Source organism: Sciurus vulgaris (assembly GCF_902686455.1).
Source record: "Sciurus vulgaris genome assembly, chromosome: 9".
In the NCBI taxonomy this organism is placed as follows: Eukaryota; Metazoa; Chordata; class Mammalia; order Rodentia; family Sciuridae; genus Sciurus; species Sciurus vulgaris.
The window spans coordinates 29623564-29643566 of NC_136469.1; the positions used below are offsets into that span (position 1 = coordinate 29623564).

Sequence of the window (20003 nt, forward strand, 5' to 3'; positions counted from 1 at the left end):
GAATGTGATTATACTTAACATTACTGAATTGTACACTTAAAAATCATGGAGTTGCAAAATTTCGTGTAGTATGATTTCTTTTACAATTTACAAAAGAGGATAATTAATGTAAATTCGTCACAAACTCTTCCAGAAAATAGAATAGGAGGAGCTGGGGGTTTGGCTCAGTGGTAGAGTTCTTGCCTAGCATGTGCGAGGCACTGGGTTTGAATCTTAGTACCACATATAAGTAAATAAAGGTCCATCAACAACCAAAAATAAAATAAAAAAAGACCACTCTTAAAAAAGTAGAATAGGAGGGAATACATCCCAACTTGTTCTAGGAATCCAGTATTATTGCAACTTGAAAACCCAAAGATATCACAAGGAAACTGCATACTAGTATTGATACCGCCGTTTACTGGTGCCGAGTTCTGCTCCTTCTAATGTTGAAGATTGAACACTAGAGAAGCACGCCAAGGCAAGCATATTAAGCAGGTTTTATTTAAAGCTAATAATACAGACTTCTCCCGGCAGGGAGAAGGGGGCCATGGCTGATGTTCAAAAGTCCCAAGAAGTGAGCACACCCTACATCTTTTATAGGTTAAGGTCTCTTTTGTTCTCCAGTTCTCTCCCCCCTTATCTCTCCTTCCTGCCTACATGACTAGGCCTGGTTTTGCATTAAGTGAAAAGCCATGGGCAGGGGGAGGGCCAAGGTGATTCAGGCAGGCAAGGGCCCAGGGGGCATTAATTAGCAGCTCCTTGTTTGCAGTCCTTGATAAAGGCAGGTAAATTTGGTAATCAATGGGCTCCGGAGATCCTTGACATTCCATTCTTCCAGGGGCAGTCTCCAACTTCCAGAGGCAGATGATTTTATGGCCTCCATTTCCTCGATTTGACCCGATTCCCTATTTCTACACTAACTGCCTGTCCCCAATTCTGGCTTCATTCCCCCCTCTAATCTTAGGAACTCCATGCTGCTGGGGAAGGAGGTCGATGACCGCTCTGACTTCTTCGAGCTGGAAGTGGGTGGCGTGGGGCAAGCAGCTTGGAGTTCCTTTTCTAAAAATCGGGTCAATCGAGGGGTCCCAGGAAGAAGCCTGGTTGGGGAAGAGCAGGTTGTAAAGTCATCTGGGGATGGGTGCTTCTATGATAGAAGAACAAAAAGACATGAGTACTGAAATGAGATTAGTACAAAGTAAATGTTGTAGCATCTGAAATATGCCACTGAGTATCATGAAAATGGCAGAAGTCAATCTCTTACCAGAAGGTGGAAGAACTGAGAAATTGTTCCCATAACTAGGCCTAGCAAAGGCTGGAGAGGACAAGGCCTTTATTTGGGGACTTTAACATTTTCCAGGTTGTCAGGAATGTAAACATGACATTTAGCTCTTAATGTCATTGATGTCCCCAGAAAATATAATTAAGCTACTTAATATCATCTGATTTTGTAAAATATCCCTTTATTGGTATAACCTGTGTTTAGTAGAGATCTCTATACTTCTGTTACTTAGGGCTAGATAATCATACCTGTGTAGCTTAGAAAGGTCTTAAACTGACTAAAACTTCTGACTCTGGCGGTTTCTCTTGATAGTTATCAGGCACATTTGCTGAAGAATCTTTCTTTCATTTGTAGCTTCCAGCCTTTATTCTAGTGGGCTAGTACAAGTATACATCTTAAGTTACATTTAACTATTATTTCCTTTAAATGCCCAAGAATGGCTATATTTTGGTTTTAACTGTTTTGCTGGGTATCTAAGATCAAGCTGGTCAAATTGACCTGGTTCCTGTCTTCTTAAAGAGTCAGCTGAGTTCCCACAGGGGTCACTCGTAGAGAACTTAAGAGCGGCTTCCTGGTTCCACCAGTGACTTTGGTTAGGCAGGGTCTCTTGATGAGGTGACTTCCTTTAGAAGCATCAAGGGATGTTTCCCCTTTTCCATGACCCTCCTCTGCAGCAGATGCACTGGGTGATTTTTCATCCTCTAGTCTCAACAATCTCCTTGATCAGGAGGTTGTGTGACCCAGAGTTGCAATGCTCCTTAGAGAAGTTCTCTAATTCCCTGGGTTCAGGCTGACCGTTGAGGGCAAGACCCAAATATGGACTTTTCTTGACCTCTGTATTTAACTCCAATTTCTAAGTTTGATCTTAATTATCCAGCAAGCCAGTCTCACCAGTCATAAAGTAAGAGTACTGGGCTTCAACTTCAGTGTCTATAACTTTACAGTTATTTACCCTTTTATCTAACTGGAGTCTGTATTAGTACTGGAAGTTACCACTATCTGTTCTATAGGTGATGGCTTATTATCACAAGTTACCTAGGTTGTGTGTTCTTGAAGCAGCTACTTCTGCAAAACATTAACAGGTAACAGTTTTACGAAATGAAATTAGCAAGAGTAAAAATATATTTTGTTTGTATAATAGCTATCTTGAATTTTGACTGAGGACCACATTATATCCCCTATTTGAGATCACAGTACTTTTACAACAAAAACCAATCTTTTGACTATAACTTTAAGTAAGCTGAAGTCTGGCTTATTTTGGAGCTATCCTACACACAGTGAGGTGGGAGGCAGAGCCTTATCTCAGGTAAGGCGTGGCTCTTTACAGATCTTAAGTGTTCTAATTCTGATGTTGATCTTTGCTTCTTTCTTAAATGTCATTTTAAGAAGTTTACACATATTGTTTCCTGAGTCTATATGAACACTAGTTAAAACAATTTAACATTATATCTAAAACATGAATTAAAGAAAGCCTGAGAGAGCTTTTAACTTTCCTTTTGTGTGAATAAGTGGCAAAATGTTTTCATGTTTCACAATATTAACCTTTAAACAAGTCAGACTCTAGTGTTTAGAAATACATTTACATTTGAAATTCTTTATCTCAGTGTAAAAAGTAACAAATTTTACACATACCCTATTGATAGCAGGTCCTATAATAGAACATTAAATGATAGAAATAAATCCCCAATAAAATTTACTTTATAAGTTTAAAATTACCATTACAGACAAGTTTAATCTGGAGGATAGCAGAGCTTGATAAATTCCCTGCTTTAAAAACTTGTGTACCTGAAAAATATGAACACATTTAATTTACAACTAGTGACCATTTCACAATTACCTTGACACTTTTATCTTACCAAATTTAGTTTTTAGAGAAAAATGTAGACTCTGTAACATAGTACAATAATCTAACAGTTGTTTAACCATAATTGTATAAACCCCTAATTTTTAATTGTTCTAAAGAATAAAACTTAAGACATAAAGTTAAGAGTAAATTAGTGTTTCTAAGAAATCCTTGTTATTTTACCATATAGATTAAACTTTGGTTTATATCAGAACATTAATATTTCACCTTAGGAAAAACCTTAAATAGCTTTAGGTGTCTCACACACATACAACCAACTTAGTTACACACAAACTTGTTGAAATTTGTCCTTTACTTACACAGTCTTTCTTAGCACTTACTTAGACCCTCATGTATTTCATCACACAAGAACTTTCTTACCCAGAAACATTTCCTTTTTCCTTTTACTAAATATATTTCCATACCCAGAACCTTTTATTTTCTCTTTCCTATTTGTTGACCGCTTTTTGTTCACATTCTGAAACAACTCTTAAATGAAATTTCTGAATTTAGATAAATTACTCTATTTTAATAAGATTAAATATTCTGTTGTTTATAGTACTCTAATTGAAACACAGTTGAAACTTTTGGGACCCTTTGTATATAGAATTGCACTTGTTAGGACATAACTTAGTAACCTTGTTTTTAGTTTAGTGATAACACAAAGCAAGTTTAAACCCTTTTATTTACCAACCTATGAAAATATCAATAATGTTTAAGTATGATACCCCATGGAATTTAAGGAGTTAAAAGTACTCGATGTTATTTAACAATTAGCATTTTAACTTTGTAAATTAATCAGATGTCTCTACAACCACATTTGAGTAATCCCATACAGGTTAACTCTAATTCACTTATTCTGTAAAAACCAAGATATCAGACAAGTGTCCTGAAGAGTATTTGCTGTCTCTTCCCTGTTGAAGTCCTAGAAACAATTGATATTAGACACTTTATTAACATTAATATTTTATTAGCCTGACCACCTAGAGACTTGTGAGTTATTTTCAAAGACATTTTACTTTTATTATTTTACCCAATTTGAACCTTTTTAAATCACGTGAGTTGAGAGTATCTGGATCCATTTTTTTAATTTTAATTTTAGGAGCGCTCATTTTTGATACAGACAAAACATGACATCAGACAGCACAACATACAAATAACACAAAATCAAAGGCCTTGTAACTTTATAGGTGAATCTCCATTGCAATGTAACAGATGTTCAAAAACTCTAGCTGAATAAAAAAATAGAACTGATCAAAAAAATCATGAGCTCAAGAAAACATATAATTAAAAAAACAAGAGTCCTGGAAAAATGATACGGCCGTTAATTACTTTAGTGAAGTACCATAAAATTTACTTTTTCTGGAGTTTAGATAAGGCTCTCTTTACCTTTTTTTTCCCTTGGGTTCGAGACCGGTCTCCTACTGAGCCTTTAGGCTTTTTTAATGTGAGCCTTGACTGAAATCTGGAAGGATCTAACAGGCTTTAACACAAACTTTGTGCCTAGGGCATTTTAGCCATCTCATCAGGACAGATTGGATGTCAAAGAAAATTATGAGACCTTATTTTCCATTACTTTTGAGAATGAAGCTACTTTGCTAAGTTCTTCACTGAGATATGCCATTGGTTATTGAGCTGCCTATGGCTGCTTATCCGGGATTTATTTTCCCTTTTGTGACTAACAAGTTAAATCTTGCTTCATAGGTAAGCTGAGGACAGGAGCTAGAAGTAAGTCCCCTTCTTGATATTCCTGGGGCAGAATATTGTCCTATGGTGGCTATTTCCTGTAGTATTGAACCTGTTGATGACATAATTAAGCTTTATTTTTTGAGATCGTATAATTCCTATTAGCTAAGAAGTTTAGGACTTCTGTAATGGCCTTTTGATATTCCTCCTGGGTGGAGGCACATAAAGGATGTCATTTACTTACTGGAGAACAATTACAGATGTTTTATCTCTGAATTTTGTTAAGTCCTTAGCTAAGGTTTGTCCGGAACAGGTGAGGGCCATCTAAATCCTGAGGCAACACTGTCTAGGTTAGTTGAGATACAGTATCTGGTTCCTCAAAGGCAAACAGAAATTGCCATTCAGAGTCTAGCATAAACAGGAAAAGTCATCTTTTAAATCTAACTTAGTAAACCAAGCAGCAGTTGGAATACAAGATAAAACTATATGGATTAAGAACTACAGGGTGGGGGAAATTACTGCTTCATTATTCTAAGGTTTTGGACTAGGCAGTTTGCTTTTTAACTCCTAAAATGGGCAAATTGCATGGACTATTGCAAGGCATTAAAAGTTTCTATCAGTTTGAATGATCTTTAATAAGTCCTTTTCCTTGCCTATATGTTCCCTTTTTTCCTTTTGATGTCTATTAAAAAAAAACGGAAGATGCAAGCTGGAGAAGATCATCTGAGGATTGATCAGGGCCATGTGCCAATTTTTGTAATTTCCTCTAAATATTTGGGGCTGACTAAATGGTAAATTTATACTTTAAAAGTAGGTGGCCCTTTATGGATTCAGGATTCAGAGTGGTGTGTTTTCTTATTGCTTTCCTAAGTCTCTCTATGAAAATAGCAGGACTTTCCTGAAGGCTGCATAATAGTTTTTTAGGCATCCTACTCACTATTTGAATCCCAGTTAGGATGGTTTCTGGGAACTGCCTGTTCTCTAGATGGTTAATAGCATAATTTTCCAGGTGAAGTCATACCTGGCATAAGTTTTGAAACATCTCAATATTTATTAGGATCCTCCAAAAGCCTCCTTAAATTTATTTTTGTCTGTCTTAAGTTGGGAGGGTCCCCTCCATTTTCCTCCCTTAGTAGGTGATTCCTGAAGTCTTTCACTTCTCATGGTAGAGATCATTGATGTCAAGCATGGTAACATATGAAAGGCACTTTTCTTGATCATTTGCAATTTAGCAGTATGCAGGCTAGTGGTGAACCTGGCAATACTGTTAGAGAGAAGCTCCCTTCTGAGTTAGAAATATTAGGGACGTCTCCCTAACTTTGAGCTTCCTTACGGTCCAGAAAACCCGTCTCTCACTACCTGGCTTTGCCAAAGTTATTTCTGGCCTTCTTCGGCAAAGTGCTAGGGTCCTAGTTTGCCCTGTGCTAGAGACCCTGGGAGGATTCAGACTTAAGGGCATTACTGCTTTCCTCCTGCCACTATAAACTCCTAATTGTGAAAAACGATGACAAAAGTAAAAAGTGTGCCTTTTGCCTATCTTCTTGCCCTGTAGACTAAAGGAATCTCCGGAGGGTGAGGGGACATCTATTGGTTGTTAGGCGTATAACGCCCTTTGCTTGGAGGGTCTCACGGGAGGGGTTTTTAAATGCGTCCCTCTTGCAGCTTAAAGAGAACACCATGAGCACATTTAAGCACAGGAACAGTAATGGGGAGAGTCTAGTGTCTAGACTAGTGAAGGCTAACTATGCGAACAAAGGGAACCTGGGCATTCATACCAATCATCCCAGGCCTTAATCCTACAGTTTGAATTCCTAATGTCTGACCGGCAAGGGAAGGGGAGCATCCAGGAGGGAGTGGATGTGCGGGAGTGTTGTGCACTGTGCGGCCCATACGAAGGCAAAGGTAATTGGCGCTTTCCCTCAGTGCCACTGTCTACCGATCACTCTGGATACCCCTCAGGGCTGTCGGGAGGTGGAGTCCGGAGAAGGAACCTTTGGGGTCCACCCGAGAGTAGCCCGGGCCGAGAACCCCGCAGTTGTTCCAACCCTTCCTCCACCTCCACGCATCCTGGGCAGATCAGGACTAGGGACACTGTGTACTCACGGCAATTGCGCTCCGGGCCTGGACAGAAAAGTAGGAAATGGCTTCAGCACAGTCCAACATGCCTGCAGAGCAGGTGATTGGAAACTTGCCTGGGCCGGGAAAACTTTCACCCGAGTCTTAAGAATGGCGGCTGCACTAACTGCATTTAAGTAGCCGACGGGTGCCCATTTTGCCCTCCAAAAATAAAGAGACAGAAAGATGCACCTCAAACAGATGTGGGGTGCGTGGAGAAAGAAGCTTACTTACCTTGGCGTAAATCTCGGTGGAACCTCCAAATCTGATACCGCCGTTTACTGGTGCCGAGTTCTGCTCCTTCTAATGTTGAAGATTGAACACTAGAGAAGCACGCCAAGGCAAGCATATTAAGCAGGTTTTATTTAAAGCTAATAATACAGACTTCTCCCGGCAGGGAGAAGGGGGCCATGGCTGATGTTCAAAAGTCCCAAGAAGTGAGCACACCCTACATCTTTTATAGGTTAAGGTCTCTTTTGTTCTCCAGTTCTCTCCCCCCTTATCTCTCCTTCCTGCCTACATGACTAGGCCTGGTTTTGCATTAAGTGAAAAGCCATGGGCAGGGGGAGGGCCAAGGTGATTCAGGCAGGCAAGGGCCCAGGGGGCATTAATTAGCAGCTCCTTGTTTGCAGTCCTTGATAAAGGCAGGTAAATTTGGTAATCAATGGGCTCCGGAGATCCTTGACATTCCATTCTTCCAGGGGCAGTCTCCAACTTCCAGAGGCAGATGATTTTATGGCCTCCATTTCCTCGATTTGACCCGATTCCCTATTTCTACACTAACTGCCTGTCCCCAATTCTGGCTTCAGTATCTGTTATGAATATAGACAGTCTCAACAAAACAGTAGCACACAGAACCTAGAATGTTTAAAAAGCATTCACTCTGATCAAGTGGGATTTAGCAAGCCAGGATTGCAAAGCTGCTATAAAATTGGAAAATCAATTAATGTAATACATCATAGGAATAGAATAAAGGGGAAAAAATCATATAATCATCTCAGTAGACACGGAGAAAACATTTCACAAAATTCAGTATGGTAAACATACTCAACGAACTGAAAATAAAGGAGAACTTATGAAATCTAATACAGGTCATCTATGAAAGACTCAGAACTAACAGCATACTTGATGGCGAAGAAAGCTTCCCCCCAAGATAAGAAATAAGATAAGAATGCTGGCCTCACCGGGTTTATTCCACATAGTACTTAAAGTTCTAGCTGGGGAAATTAAATAAGAAAGTAAAATAAAAACCATTCAGATTGGAAGTAAGATTATCTGTATATGTAGATGACACAATCTTATATAAAAAACTAAGAACTACACTGGAACACTATTAGGTCTCATAATGAGTTCATTAAGGTTGGAGAATATAAGATTAATACACAAAAGTCAATTTTATTTCTCTATAATACCACTGAGCAATCGAAAAATCCAATTAAGAAGACAGTCCTATTTATAATAACATCAAAAAGAATAAAATATTTAGGAATAAATCTCAAAAGAAGCATAAAACTTGTGAAAACTACAAACATTGTTGAAAGAAATTAAAGAAGACTTAAATAAATGGAAAAACATCTTCATGTGCTGGAGACTTGATATTGTTCATAGAGGAATACTCCCCAGATTGATCTGCAAATTTAATGCATCACCCGTAAAACTCCTAGCTAGCATCTTTGATGACATTGATTAGCTGATTCTAAAATTCTTATGGAAATGCAGAGAACTCAGAATAGCCAAAATAAAGTTGAAAAAGAACAAAGTTGAGATGCTGTAACTCGGGTGAATCTTGAAGATATCGTACTAAGTGAGTAAGCCAGTCAACAAAAGAAAAGCTGTATGATTCCATTCACTTGAAGCATCTCATGTAATCAAACAGAAACAGAAGGTAGGGAAGTAGTTGTCAGGGACTGGGTGGTGGGAAAATGAGGAGTGTCTACTAGGTTTCAGTTTTGCTGTAAATATTTGAGATTTCGAAGCTTCCTTCAAGCATGGAACAAGTAAAGGGATAGACAAAGAGATCGATGGAATAGAATTGAGACTTCAGAACTAAACTCACAGACTCATGGTCAGTGGATTTTTAACACGGGTTCCAAGACCAATCAGTGGGGGGAAAATACTCTTTTCAACAAATAAAGATGGGACAATTGGATGCCTACATGCAGAAGAGTGAAGTTGAATTCCTTCCTCACATCATATGTAAGCATCAGCTCAGAAATAAATCAAAGACCAAACACTTTACTGTAAGAGCTAAAGCTACTGAACTCTGAAAAGCAAACATAGGAGCAAATCCTCATGGCCTTGGTAGTGGTTTCTTAGATGTGCCGCCAAAAGCATGGGCAACAACAGAATAAACAGATAAATTGGACATTGTCAAGTGAAAACTCTGTGCTTCCAAGGACATCATCAAGAAATTGACCAATCCACAAAATGATAGGAAGTTTTCTGTATCTGTCTAATTCTATACATAAATAAAGAACTCCAACAGTTCAGTGGTAGAAAGGAAAGAGCACTCCGCTGAGCACCCTCCACAGCGATTCGCTGGGTTACTGTGGCAGCAGGTAGGAGGGCTACTGAGCCGGGGAGAAGGAGGTGTTGGTGGTAGTACTATGCGTGTTTCCACCGGGAGGCGATGCCTAAAGTAAGTCTTTGAGGATAAATAGGATGTAGTCTTGGAGAAGGCAGGAAAAGGCATTGCAGGTGAAGGAGCAGGGCAGGCAATGGCTTGGAATGGGACAGAATATGTTGCTTCCAGCTAACTGCAAGTGTGTGACCTGCCCTGGGCAAAAGAGGTGTTTTGGGGCCGTCAGGTAAGGCTATTTCTTTATAATACCACGGTGGATTTCCTTGACCAGGTGTTAAGGGCATCCTGCCTAGAAGACAGGCAAGCACTTTTTTCTCCTGTGCAAAGAATGAGAGCCTACGTGACTTAAATGGCCCTGTGGACTGGCTTACTCTCAAGGGTGCAGTGACTTTGTAATGCACCTTTATGGATCTCCCCTATTTGAGAGTTTATCTTTCCCTTTTGGAAATCAGAGATTGAAAGACTTCTTGTTTTTTTAGTGAATTTATTAGAGAGCTACATCATCATACCCTCAGCACTGTAGGAAGTGGAATCAAGCAGAATACTTGCCCCCAAGCCAAGGGAAGAGCCGGGCTTGGGGCTGTGGCCTCTGCAGGGAGCTGGCTGGGTTATATGCAATTTTCTGTGATCCCTCTCTTGTAAACAAGCAATGCCACACTTGAAAATAACCCAGGAAAACAAATTACCTGAAGAGGCAGGTGGGGAGTATGTGTGGGGGGAGCCATAGGGGGCGTGTTTATCTGGTTCTTGGGAAGTTGGTGATGGGCGTTTTTCAGGAGGCTCATTCTGCCTGATGGTGTGATTCCAGGCACGGGCTTTCTAACCAGCTCCTAAGGCGAGCCCGCATCCTGAACACACGGCCCCTGGCAGCAGTGTGCTTTTCCTCGACACTGCTGGGGGGGCATTTTATTTTATAATTCCGACTTATTTTCCATCTGTGGTGAGTAGAGTTCTGAGTCCACTCTGAAGTAGACTGTGTTGACTGCTTCCCAGCTCTGTGTGGTGTCCCTGGCGCTCTTCAGAACCCTCATCGGCTTGCATTGTGAAGACGTGATGTTGCAACTCGTTTTAAGGTGAGTTACCTGCCACCTTTTCTTTTTCTTTTTCTTTTTTTATTTATTTATTTATTTTGGCTCCCTTTAAAGAAAAATTAATTGTGTGCTATTAGTATTTCATTTTACTTTGGTAATACAAGCTAAAGAGGGGCATGCTTCTGAGGAAGAACATCATCAAGAGCTTCAATTTAAATTTTGCATTGTGTCCCCAGGTTGATTTCAGTTTTACTCTGTGAAGGTTTTGTTTTGTTTTTTGGTCAGGGGAGTGGTCGGGAGGGAGGTATGTGCATCTTATTATAAATGTGTTCCTAGAAACATCAGGGAGAGTGTTTGGAAATTTTCACAAGTATCATGAAAGCTCTTTGGAATGGTCGCCGAAATTCTTTCTCCTGAAATATGTTTATTAGGGATCTTTGTTATTAAAAACAACTGTCCCAAAGATGAAAAGCTGTTGAATACAATTTGACTTTTTCTTTGGTAGTGGTACACAATCCAGTGTGCTCTGTCAGATCTGTGATCGTGTTTCAGTTAAATCCCGTAAATATTTAACCAGCGTTTGCCAAGTGCAACTCAGAAGGGAGTGGGACCTGGGGGCAGCTGAGCAAGCAGGACTTCTCGTCAAGGTGGCCCAGGTGGCCCTCAGTGCAGGTGGAAAGGGTTTGCCAGGGGCTGGTATCCGAAGATGGGTCGTGAGGGTCAGAGTGGACTGCTACTGAGATGACCTTGATTTGGTGATTCAGGTAGGAGACTTGTTGGCACCAGGTTGTGCCTTGATCAGCCAAGCTCTTCTTCCCTACTCCCCGAGGGAAGCATCTGCATCAACCCCAGGCCACACCATGGTGCTCTTTCTCCTTTTCTCTGAACCCAGATCCTGAATCTTGGATTGACTCCTCCAGTGAGACCCACCCCAGCAATAACGGAAACAGAGCTGGGAAGAAAGTTGCCCCAAAGCTGAGAAAAGAGTGGAGGGCCAGGGCTGGGAGGTGCTCCCAGTGGCAGGGACTTGGTCAGGGTTTGTGCTGACACTCCTTCTGTGGTTGGTGTTCAGAAAACCACTCTGAACACGGGAGTTTACATAAGGGAGTTTATTAAGCATACAGAGTGTCTCCCTGCAGGGTAAGAGAAAATGAGAGGAAAAGAGAAAGGCGCGTGCGCAGGAGAGTGAGAAATGGAGGAGACAGCATGAAAGCAAGGAGAAGAAGAGAGAGCATGAGAAAAGATGGCGGGGAGCTATCCTTAAGTAGTTGAATTCTGCGGGCTAAAAGGACCAACAACGGAGAAGGATACTTGCAAGCTGACTGATGAACCAATAGCTAGCTAGGATGTCCACAGACTGACAAGAAGTCGGGAGGCGGGGAAATGACTGCAGTAAAGGGCGGGGGAGCAGCTTTATCTTATATAACAGTTGGAATGAAAGAGACAGCCAGCAACCCTCAGCTGGCAGTCCCCTTCTCCTTCCTCAGTGGACTTCCTGACCCTTCACTTGCCGGGCCCTGGGGAGTAAGGTGGTGGAGCTGACAGCAGGGAAGAGGGAGAAGGCGTGGTCTTTCCTTGGATCACAGCAGGGTTGTGTCCTGCTTTGAGTAAAGTACCAAGGAGATGGCCTTCAGGATGGGTGGCACTACATTCACAGATAGGGATCTCTAGAAAACTAAGCGGTGTCATCCTGGGGGAAGCAGCAGCCCAGCGTCACCACTGGAACTGGTCAGGAATCCATGTTCTTGGTCTCCTCCCAAATCAGAAGCCCTGGGCGGGCCCCAGCAAGCTGTCTCAGCACCTGAGGAATCCGAGACCTGCGAGCTTGAGGACCACAGTCTGAGGGGTGGTGCAGAGCGGCACAGCGTCCCCCCCCAGAAGGGAGTGATTAAAAAATGAGCCCGGAAAAGTTGGTGGCTGTGAGTTGTGGGGGCCTCATGGACGAGTTGCTTTATGGAGAGTTTTGCCTATTAGATTTTTAAGTAAAAAAAAAAAAAAAAGAGTTTTTGAACTTTTTAGGGTTTAGAACAGGTCACCATAACAAATCCTAAGACATTAGCAGAGAACAAATCCAGTCACAAAGAGGCGCCCTGGGAAGTCCCTCCTGAAAGGATGACTCAGCTCCCGTCAGGTGTGCTGACGTGCAATGCTTTAGCCAGCCAATGAAACCCAGAACAACACTCCTTGAAGCCTTTCTTATTGCCCAAAACCAGGCTTTTTCTCCTAGGTGGGTAGGACTGGCTTGTACTTAAATGTTAAATGCTTAAATGCTGCTTCTTTGATAGTAGTTAGAGCAGCTGGCTCTTCAGGGTTCCTGGAAGCCTGGCCCTGCTCCAGAGGCCAGAGCCTCCCCAAGGTGGGAGAAGGGCAGATTTGGCCCAGGTGGTGGGAGGGGTGCTTGCTGGCTGTTCAGTGACCTTTACAAGGTGAGCTCTGATTACCTTTTCTCTGCTTCTAAAGCCTTGCTTGTCATATTAAAAATTGTCCTCAGAGATGGCATTAGCCAAGGCTGCTTCTGGGCCGGAGACCTGAACCTTATGAAGATGGAGAAATCAGCTCATGTTTGAAATAGGAACCTGTCCAAGGCTGGGCTAGCCATTTCCATAGTGAGTAAGAACAAGTAATTTCCTAGAAAATGCCTGCAGGGCGTGTTATCACAAGTTCTAGACGGAAAAATAGACCAAGGCTTGACCTGAGGTGGCTCCTTCCCTCCCTCCCTCTCTCCTTCTTCCTTTCTTTAATGAGGGTGATGGAGATCATAATACTGTACTCAAGTTGTTCTTTTTTGTTTTGGCGGTGCTGAGGATAAACCAGGGCCTTGTGCATGCTAGGCCAGTGCTCTGCCACTGAGCTTCATCCCCAGTCCGTTATCTTTATTGAATGGTTCCTCTGATTCTCCTGCACTGTGTGGGGGGATCCATGAGGAGAGAGGAGAAGACACCAGAGCCACTGGCTCCTGGTCTCCTTCCTCTGAGCTGCTCAGTTGACCTGACCTGCTCTGGTTTGGGAATGTGACTACTCCTGAGGCGGTTGTGGAGATCACCTGTGCTGACACGTGAACATATTTTGAAGTGCTGTAAAGTATTACACAGACTTAAGGGAGGTGAATCTTCCAGAAAATCTGCCTTAAACTTATGAAAGCAGTATCTTTCTCTTTCAGAATGTCCCCAAAGCAAGAAAAATAAAAACTCTATTTTTCTAGCCACGTAAACTTTAAAGGACATAAAAAAATAGGTTTGTAATCCATCCTCTTTGTTTTGGCCACCATTGCCATCTTTTGAACGTACTTGGTAGACTTGGAGTTCTCGGAGGCCACAGAGCAGTGGAGACTGTGTGCAGGCTTTTTAATGAAGTTATTTGTTGTGTGATAAATAAATAATAACCTTATGTCAATTTCTATTGCAACTCAATGCTCTTAAATATTGACACTTCAAAGTGATATTCCATTTGTAACAGGTATGTGTTTCTTTCATTTGACGAGGTATCAGAAAAGCAAGTAGAAATAAGACACCCCGCAAGAGAGGATACTTTAGTGAGCAGACAACACGAAGTCACCCGGCTCCTTGGAAGTGACATGTGATAGGCAAGGACAGGCAGGCAGTGACAGATTCCTCCTCCCCGTATCTCTTCCCAGTTTAGGTAAAAATTTGATTGCTAGATACCTGAATGCCGCTTCTCAACGTTCTGGTCGGGTGTGTCTTTGCAGAGGTGACCGTGCCCTGCCCTGTTTGTGGACTGCATTGCTGTTAGGTTCAGGTTGAGGCTGTTGTGCTGGAAGAGAGCTGTGTGTGCCCCTGAGGAGCGCTTCCCTCTTGCACAGGCACTGGGGGTGTGAGGAGAGGGAGACGGGAATAGAGCGGGTTCCCGGGGAAGAGGACTAGAGAAAGCGGCCAGCCCGTCCCCAGACAGCTAGTAACCTTCCTGAGATTCACTGCTGTTGCCTTGTGCCTCGGGTGCGTTCTGGGGGTGACTGTTACTACCTCAGGAGATGTGCTTAGCTCACCTCTCTGTATGTCACTGTGTTGTTCTTCTAGTCAGTGCAGCAGGACGTGTGCTTTGTCACCATTGCTTGTCACCACCTTGTTTCAGAAGCCATGGTTTATTTTAATGAGTGATATCCAGGAACAAAGGAAGTGGACCCAGGGTTGGGGAATTAATGAAAACCGGCAGGACAATATGGACATTTTTTTTCACCCCTGCTGTGTTGGGGGATGGCTTCAAGTCAGCTGCGTCAGCTGGATGTCTCAAGTTAGTAATTAGTCTCTGATTATTTTTACTTCCTTCTAAATTAAATAAAATTCACAAATAAGATATAAGTGAAGAGAGCTTGTTGACGGATACCTGTACTAAGTGCTTACGTGATTCTTCTGCTCTTGACAGCCGCTTTATTTTGCTATTTGACATTTTGGGAGTTTCTCACATTCATTCCATTCCTAATTTTTCCCTCTAAGTGATGGAAAGACAGAGGGTTAGGGTCGGCTTTGTCTGCTCCTTCCTCTGTGAGGGTCCTTCATTTTAAAGACACTGTGAAATGACCACCTTGAATACTAGGGAGGTCATTCATTTGAGTGGATGCTCCTATTTCACAGTTCACAGAACCTCCTCTTTAACCAACAGGGGATCTCCCTTCAGTTGATTTATTCAGAAGAAAATTCTTAGTTTTCCTGCAAGCATGTATTTGTGAAGTTGCAAATTGCCAGTAACTTTATTCTAAAACAATTTCAAGCTACCCGCTGGTGGTATCTGATAAATAGCTTTATTAGCTTTGATACAGTGTTCCATTTTTTTAACACTTCAACCAGACAGTAGAAATCTATGAGTATCAACTTAAATCATGAAATATACTTGGTTTGAGCTGCAAGTTGTCTTTGAGTTCCTGCAGTATATAAAAACACTGAAGCAGTTTATTCCATAAATAATTAATGACCAAAGTAAGGATGCGCCAAATCCCATGTAATCTGAATATCACCAGCCTGTGGGAAAGAATTCACGTCAACTACCACAGGTCAGGTTTCCTCAGCTCTCGCCCGCCATCTCCTGTCAGACGTTGGCCCACTGCAGACATCAGCCATCACCTCTTGGGGTGCCCAAGGGAAGAGCACCGGCATGGGTTCACAGACAGGTCTGCCTCCCACCTCCGTGTCGCGGTGGCCCTGATGCTCTCCCCACCTGCTCTGGCCCTTTGTGTTAGTGCTGCCAAGTGCCCTGGTCCCCTCCTGCCACCCTGGAGCAGCCTACCCTCCTGTAGTGCCCACTGGGCTCCAGCTATGCCGTGTTGAGAGGGAGGTGGGAGGATGCCTCTGTCCCCTGTGTCACTCCTGGTCCCCAGAGCATCTGTGCACACTGAGATCTTTGGGAAGAAGGGCTCCTTTGTTTTCTGCCTACAGCATCTCTCCTCCTGGAAGGCTCAGATATGAGGGCCCAGGTGAAGCCCAGGGTTAGAACGGATGGGCCCCTCACCCCACTGCCCTCCTCCTCCTTCCCTTTGTGTTCTTGGGGCTTTTGGCTGTCATGGAGCTGAGCTTATGGAAATAGATGCCACCACAGCAGACATGACTGGGCGTGATAGTTTAAGTGTGGACATGCCATGGGGGCGGGGACAGGGGACAGGACCCCCTTATCTAGCAACACTAGGAGGTTAGGTGTGGTGTTTGGAGGAGCTGAGGGTTAGGTGGCGAGTGTGTCACTTCGCACCTGGGAAGCATTCTTCAGACCTTCACTGTGAAGACCACGAAAGGGAATTCAGCCACCTCCTCCTGCCTCGGGCTTGTGCAGTGGATGGGCACGAATACCAACTCTGGTTTTCCTCACGTGGGTCTTCAGCGGTCGAGGGAGGCAGCCTGATGTCTGCAGGCCCCGGGACATATCCTGGCTTCTTACCTTTCATGGAAACCTGCATCTCAGCTTGTTCTCCTTCCTGCTGCCTCTTTCTCTAGAGCTCAGGACAGAAACAAAAGCCATTCTGTTTATGGGAAGGTTGTGATTGGTCACATGAGGGCTTAGGCTGTTCTGGGATTGGCTCAGGAACGGGCTGCAGCTGGCTCGGGTCCTTTACCCATGTGCCCCATCTCTGTTTAAGCAAGCAGTGTGGCTGTCCCTGTGAAGAGAGAAAGCCACTTAAACCCTTCATTCTACGCATTGATCCCACCCATGACTCAGAGACGCACCTTGTCTCCAGGTTCATGACCACACTAAGGTGCTTTCAATCACCAACCAGAAGAGACTCATGTGAAGGGGGTCCAATGCTCCTCACCAAGTCCGTGGCCACCATGTCTTCGGGCCACCCATGAGAACATAGAGGGTTCCTGTTGTTTTAGTTAGTTTTTTTGTTGCTGAGACTAAAAGGCCTTACCAGAACAATATAGAGGAGGGAAAGTTTATTTGAGGGGTCACAGTTTCAGAGGTGTCAGACAGCAGGCTCCATTCCTCAGGGTTCAAGTGAGACTGAACATCATGCAGAAGAGTGTGGCACAGGGAAGTGGCTCATAAGATGACCAGGAAGCAGAGAAAGACTCTACTTGCCAGATACAAAATACGGTACCCCAAAGCCATGCCCCCAAGTGCCCCCTCCTCCAGCCACACCCCACCTGCCTCAGTTGCCACTCAGCGCTCCCATCAGGAATTTCTTCTCTGATTAGGGCCAGCCTCTAATCCAGTCACTTCTCCTCCAAACCTTTTTGCATTGTCTCACGTGAGCTTTTGGGGGACACCGCATCTCAACCATAACACCTGTGGAGCGGTTGCTGCTGGCTTCCTCGGTGCTCACTCTGAGCCCAAGTTTTCAGGATTATATGACAGAACTATTGAAGCAGGTCCTTGCTCTGGCAGAAAATTATGTTGAAGAGGCAGACCTGAAGTGATTGTGGGCAAGGCGATGGTGGTGCTTCAGCAGCGAGCAGAGGGACGGGAGCGAGGGAGTGGCTCCGTCCTGGAGCAGAGGGCCGGGAGCCTTCTCAGGGAGGAGCTGGACTCTGCAGGGTGTTGGGGCGTTTGTCAGGCAGAGAAAGGGACAAACACGCTCCAGGGGAAGTTCCGGTGGTTCAGAGGCACAGAGGCCAGGGGTGGTGGGGAAGTTCATGGAGGCCAAGCTGGGAAGGTCTGGTGCTCTGCGAGGGGCTGTTCTGGGGGAGGAGCAGCCTGGACAGGGAGTGGGCCAGCCCCGGTGGCTGGTGTGGGGTGGGTGGAGGGTGGGGAGAGGGCGCATCCTGACTGCCACCACCCGTGCCAACGGTGCTTTGGGACTCGGTCCCAGCAGTGGTGGAGGGCATGGCGGGGACTGAGCAGCTCTTCTGTTTTTCCAGGTATCTGATCCCCTGCAACCACATGATGCTCAGTCAGCGGTGGGCCGTGAAGGAAAGGGACTGCTACTCTGTGTCTGCGGCCAAGCTGCTAGCCTTGACCCCTGTCTGCTGCGCCAGTGGGATCACTCTGACGCTTGGGAACCAGGAGAAGGATTATATTCTCTGGTCGAAGTGGACGCATGATGCCTCAGGTAGGAACTTGCTAGTGACCCTCCTTCAGACAGGATGCCACATTCCATCTCTCCTGGGGGCCTGGGTCCTCGGGCAGATGGAGTAAGGCAGGGTCCCATTTCTTTTGTGAGTGACTAGTTGGGTCCTTCTCTTACTCATGGGAGTATGGACACTTAGCAATCAGCATTCACTGAAGTGCCCAATCGTCACCTCAGCAATTGTCCCTGGCCTTTGTTTTAAGTGGGCCTTCTAGTGGCAGCCTCAAAGTCCAACGTGAAGATGTGTACTGGCACGTGTACAACAAAATGAGGGTCACGGGTGTGGAGCTGGCTGTAGCGAAAGTGGAGTTAGCCCTCATTTGAGCTCCCAAAGTGTCCCATTTGTGGCGTGTTCGTCTGTCAGTTATGCAGCATTATAGCGGGTCGTGGGGGTGCCCACCTGTGGTCCCAGGCACTTGGGAGGCAGAGGCAGAGGCAGGTATAGTTCAGGCCAGCCTCAGCAACTTAGCCAGACCCTGTCTCAAAGCAAAAAATAAAAAGGGCTAGGGATGCAGCTCAGTGGTCAAGTGCCCATGAGTTCAAGCCCCAGTGCCCACCCCCCAAATATGTATGTCATTATAAAACTTGCAGTTTGTGGTGTGGCAGCTTCCTCTGATTAGTTCAGTCGACACACGTGGGACTGTCACGGGTGAACTTCACTGCAGGAGTCATACTCACGTCCTGTCTGTCATCTGCAGTTCACTTTGTACCAGTTAAATTTAAATGGCCACCTCTGTTAACCTTGGTCCTTGGGCAGCAGCTGGTAGCAAGGGGACAAATATTTGTGTATCTTTGAGGGTCACATGGCTGTTGCAGTTCAGGGACGTTCTGCCTGTCCTGTGACCACTAGGAAATGATCCAGTCCTGGAGGTGACTGAAGTGTTTCCAGCCTATGTTCTGATACCCCTCTGGTCATGCTGTTCTGTCCACCCAGCCACAGTCCTCTTAGATGACATCTATTTAGGAACTGAGCTACATGACCAAGAAAGTGATTCATGCATTTGATATAAATATAATTTTTTAGAAATTAAGGTGTGATCTGCAGATCAAGATACAGTATATGCATAGAAATCAACAATTTATGTGGCTGTATCTTAAATATATTTTCCTGTAAGGCACAGTAGTGTGGATATCTTATATTTTCTCATTCCAAAGTTATTCTTAAAAACATTTTTAAAAATTTATGTCCTTTTAAAAAATTTACTATGCAAGTTGTTCCAAGAGTGATGTTGTGGCTTAACTTGATGCGGGACTCAAAATTCAGATTAAACATCTGATTGTCCAGAACTTGCCAACTTCTTTCTCTGTGTGATTACGTTTGCTGATTTGAAGAAGGTAGTGTTCCTGTTATATAGATGAAGAACAGATTCAGAGACTTGTTCAAGGTTATCTGGCCAGTAGACTCTGATTCCATATTCCTCGTTTTCTCCACATCCTGCTCCTGGGGTTGTCTTACCCCAGAAGAACACTCTCATGGGTGGATTACACACCTAGCTAGCTAGCTAGTATAATGATTGTGCAGTGGTTGACAGGTAGGATTCCGAGTCTTGGCTCTACCACTTTTTGGGGCACAGTACTTAACCCTTCCAAACCTTTTCCCTTGTCAGTTGAAATAGAACCTCCCCAAAAGGTTGTTCCAAGGATAGGTGAGTTAAGACACTGAAAGTAACTCTTAGAAGACTTACAGGTATTAAGTGCTCAGTAAATATGACTCAGGGCAGTTTTTGATGTATTTTTTCTGGTTTTTTTTTTTTTTTTTTTTTTTGTAGTTATAGATGGACAGCATGTCTTTTTATTTGTTTATTTGCTTATTTATTTTTTATTTTTATTTCTTTCATGGTGCTGAGGATTGAACCCAGTGCCTCACACAGGCTAGGCAAGCGTCTGCCACTGAGCTGCAGCCCCAGTCTCTTGATGTATTTTTGTTTAAGGTTTGTAATAGATAAACACCAACCTTTTGGCAGTAGAGCTGTAAA

General features: G+C 43.8%; 1 protein-coding gene across 6 annotated transcripts in view; it reads left to right on the forward strand.

Moving 5' to 3' along the window:
* Positions 1 to 20003, forward strand: part of FHIP1A (FHF complex subunit HOOK interacting protein 1A) — a 294902-nt gene that overhangs the window by 257158 nt on the left and 17741 nt on the right. For all 6 annotated transcript variants that reach the window (XM_079154187.1, XM_079154189.1, XM_079154186.1 and 3 more), the window contains 2 exons: positions 10480 to 10559; positions 17819 to 18009. In XM_079154187.1, the coding sequence (XP_079010313.1) occupies positions 10480 to 10559; positions 17819 to 18009 (271 nt within the window). The remainder of the gene's footprint in view (positions 1 to 10479; positions 10560 to 17818; positions 18010 to 20003) is intronic.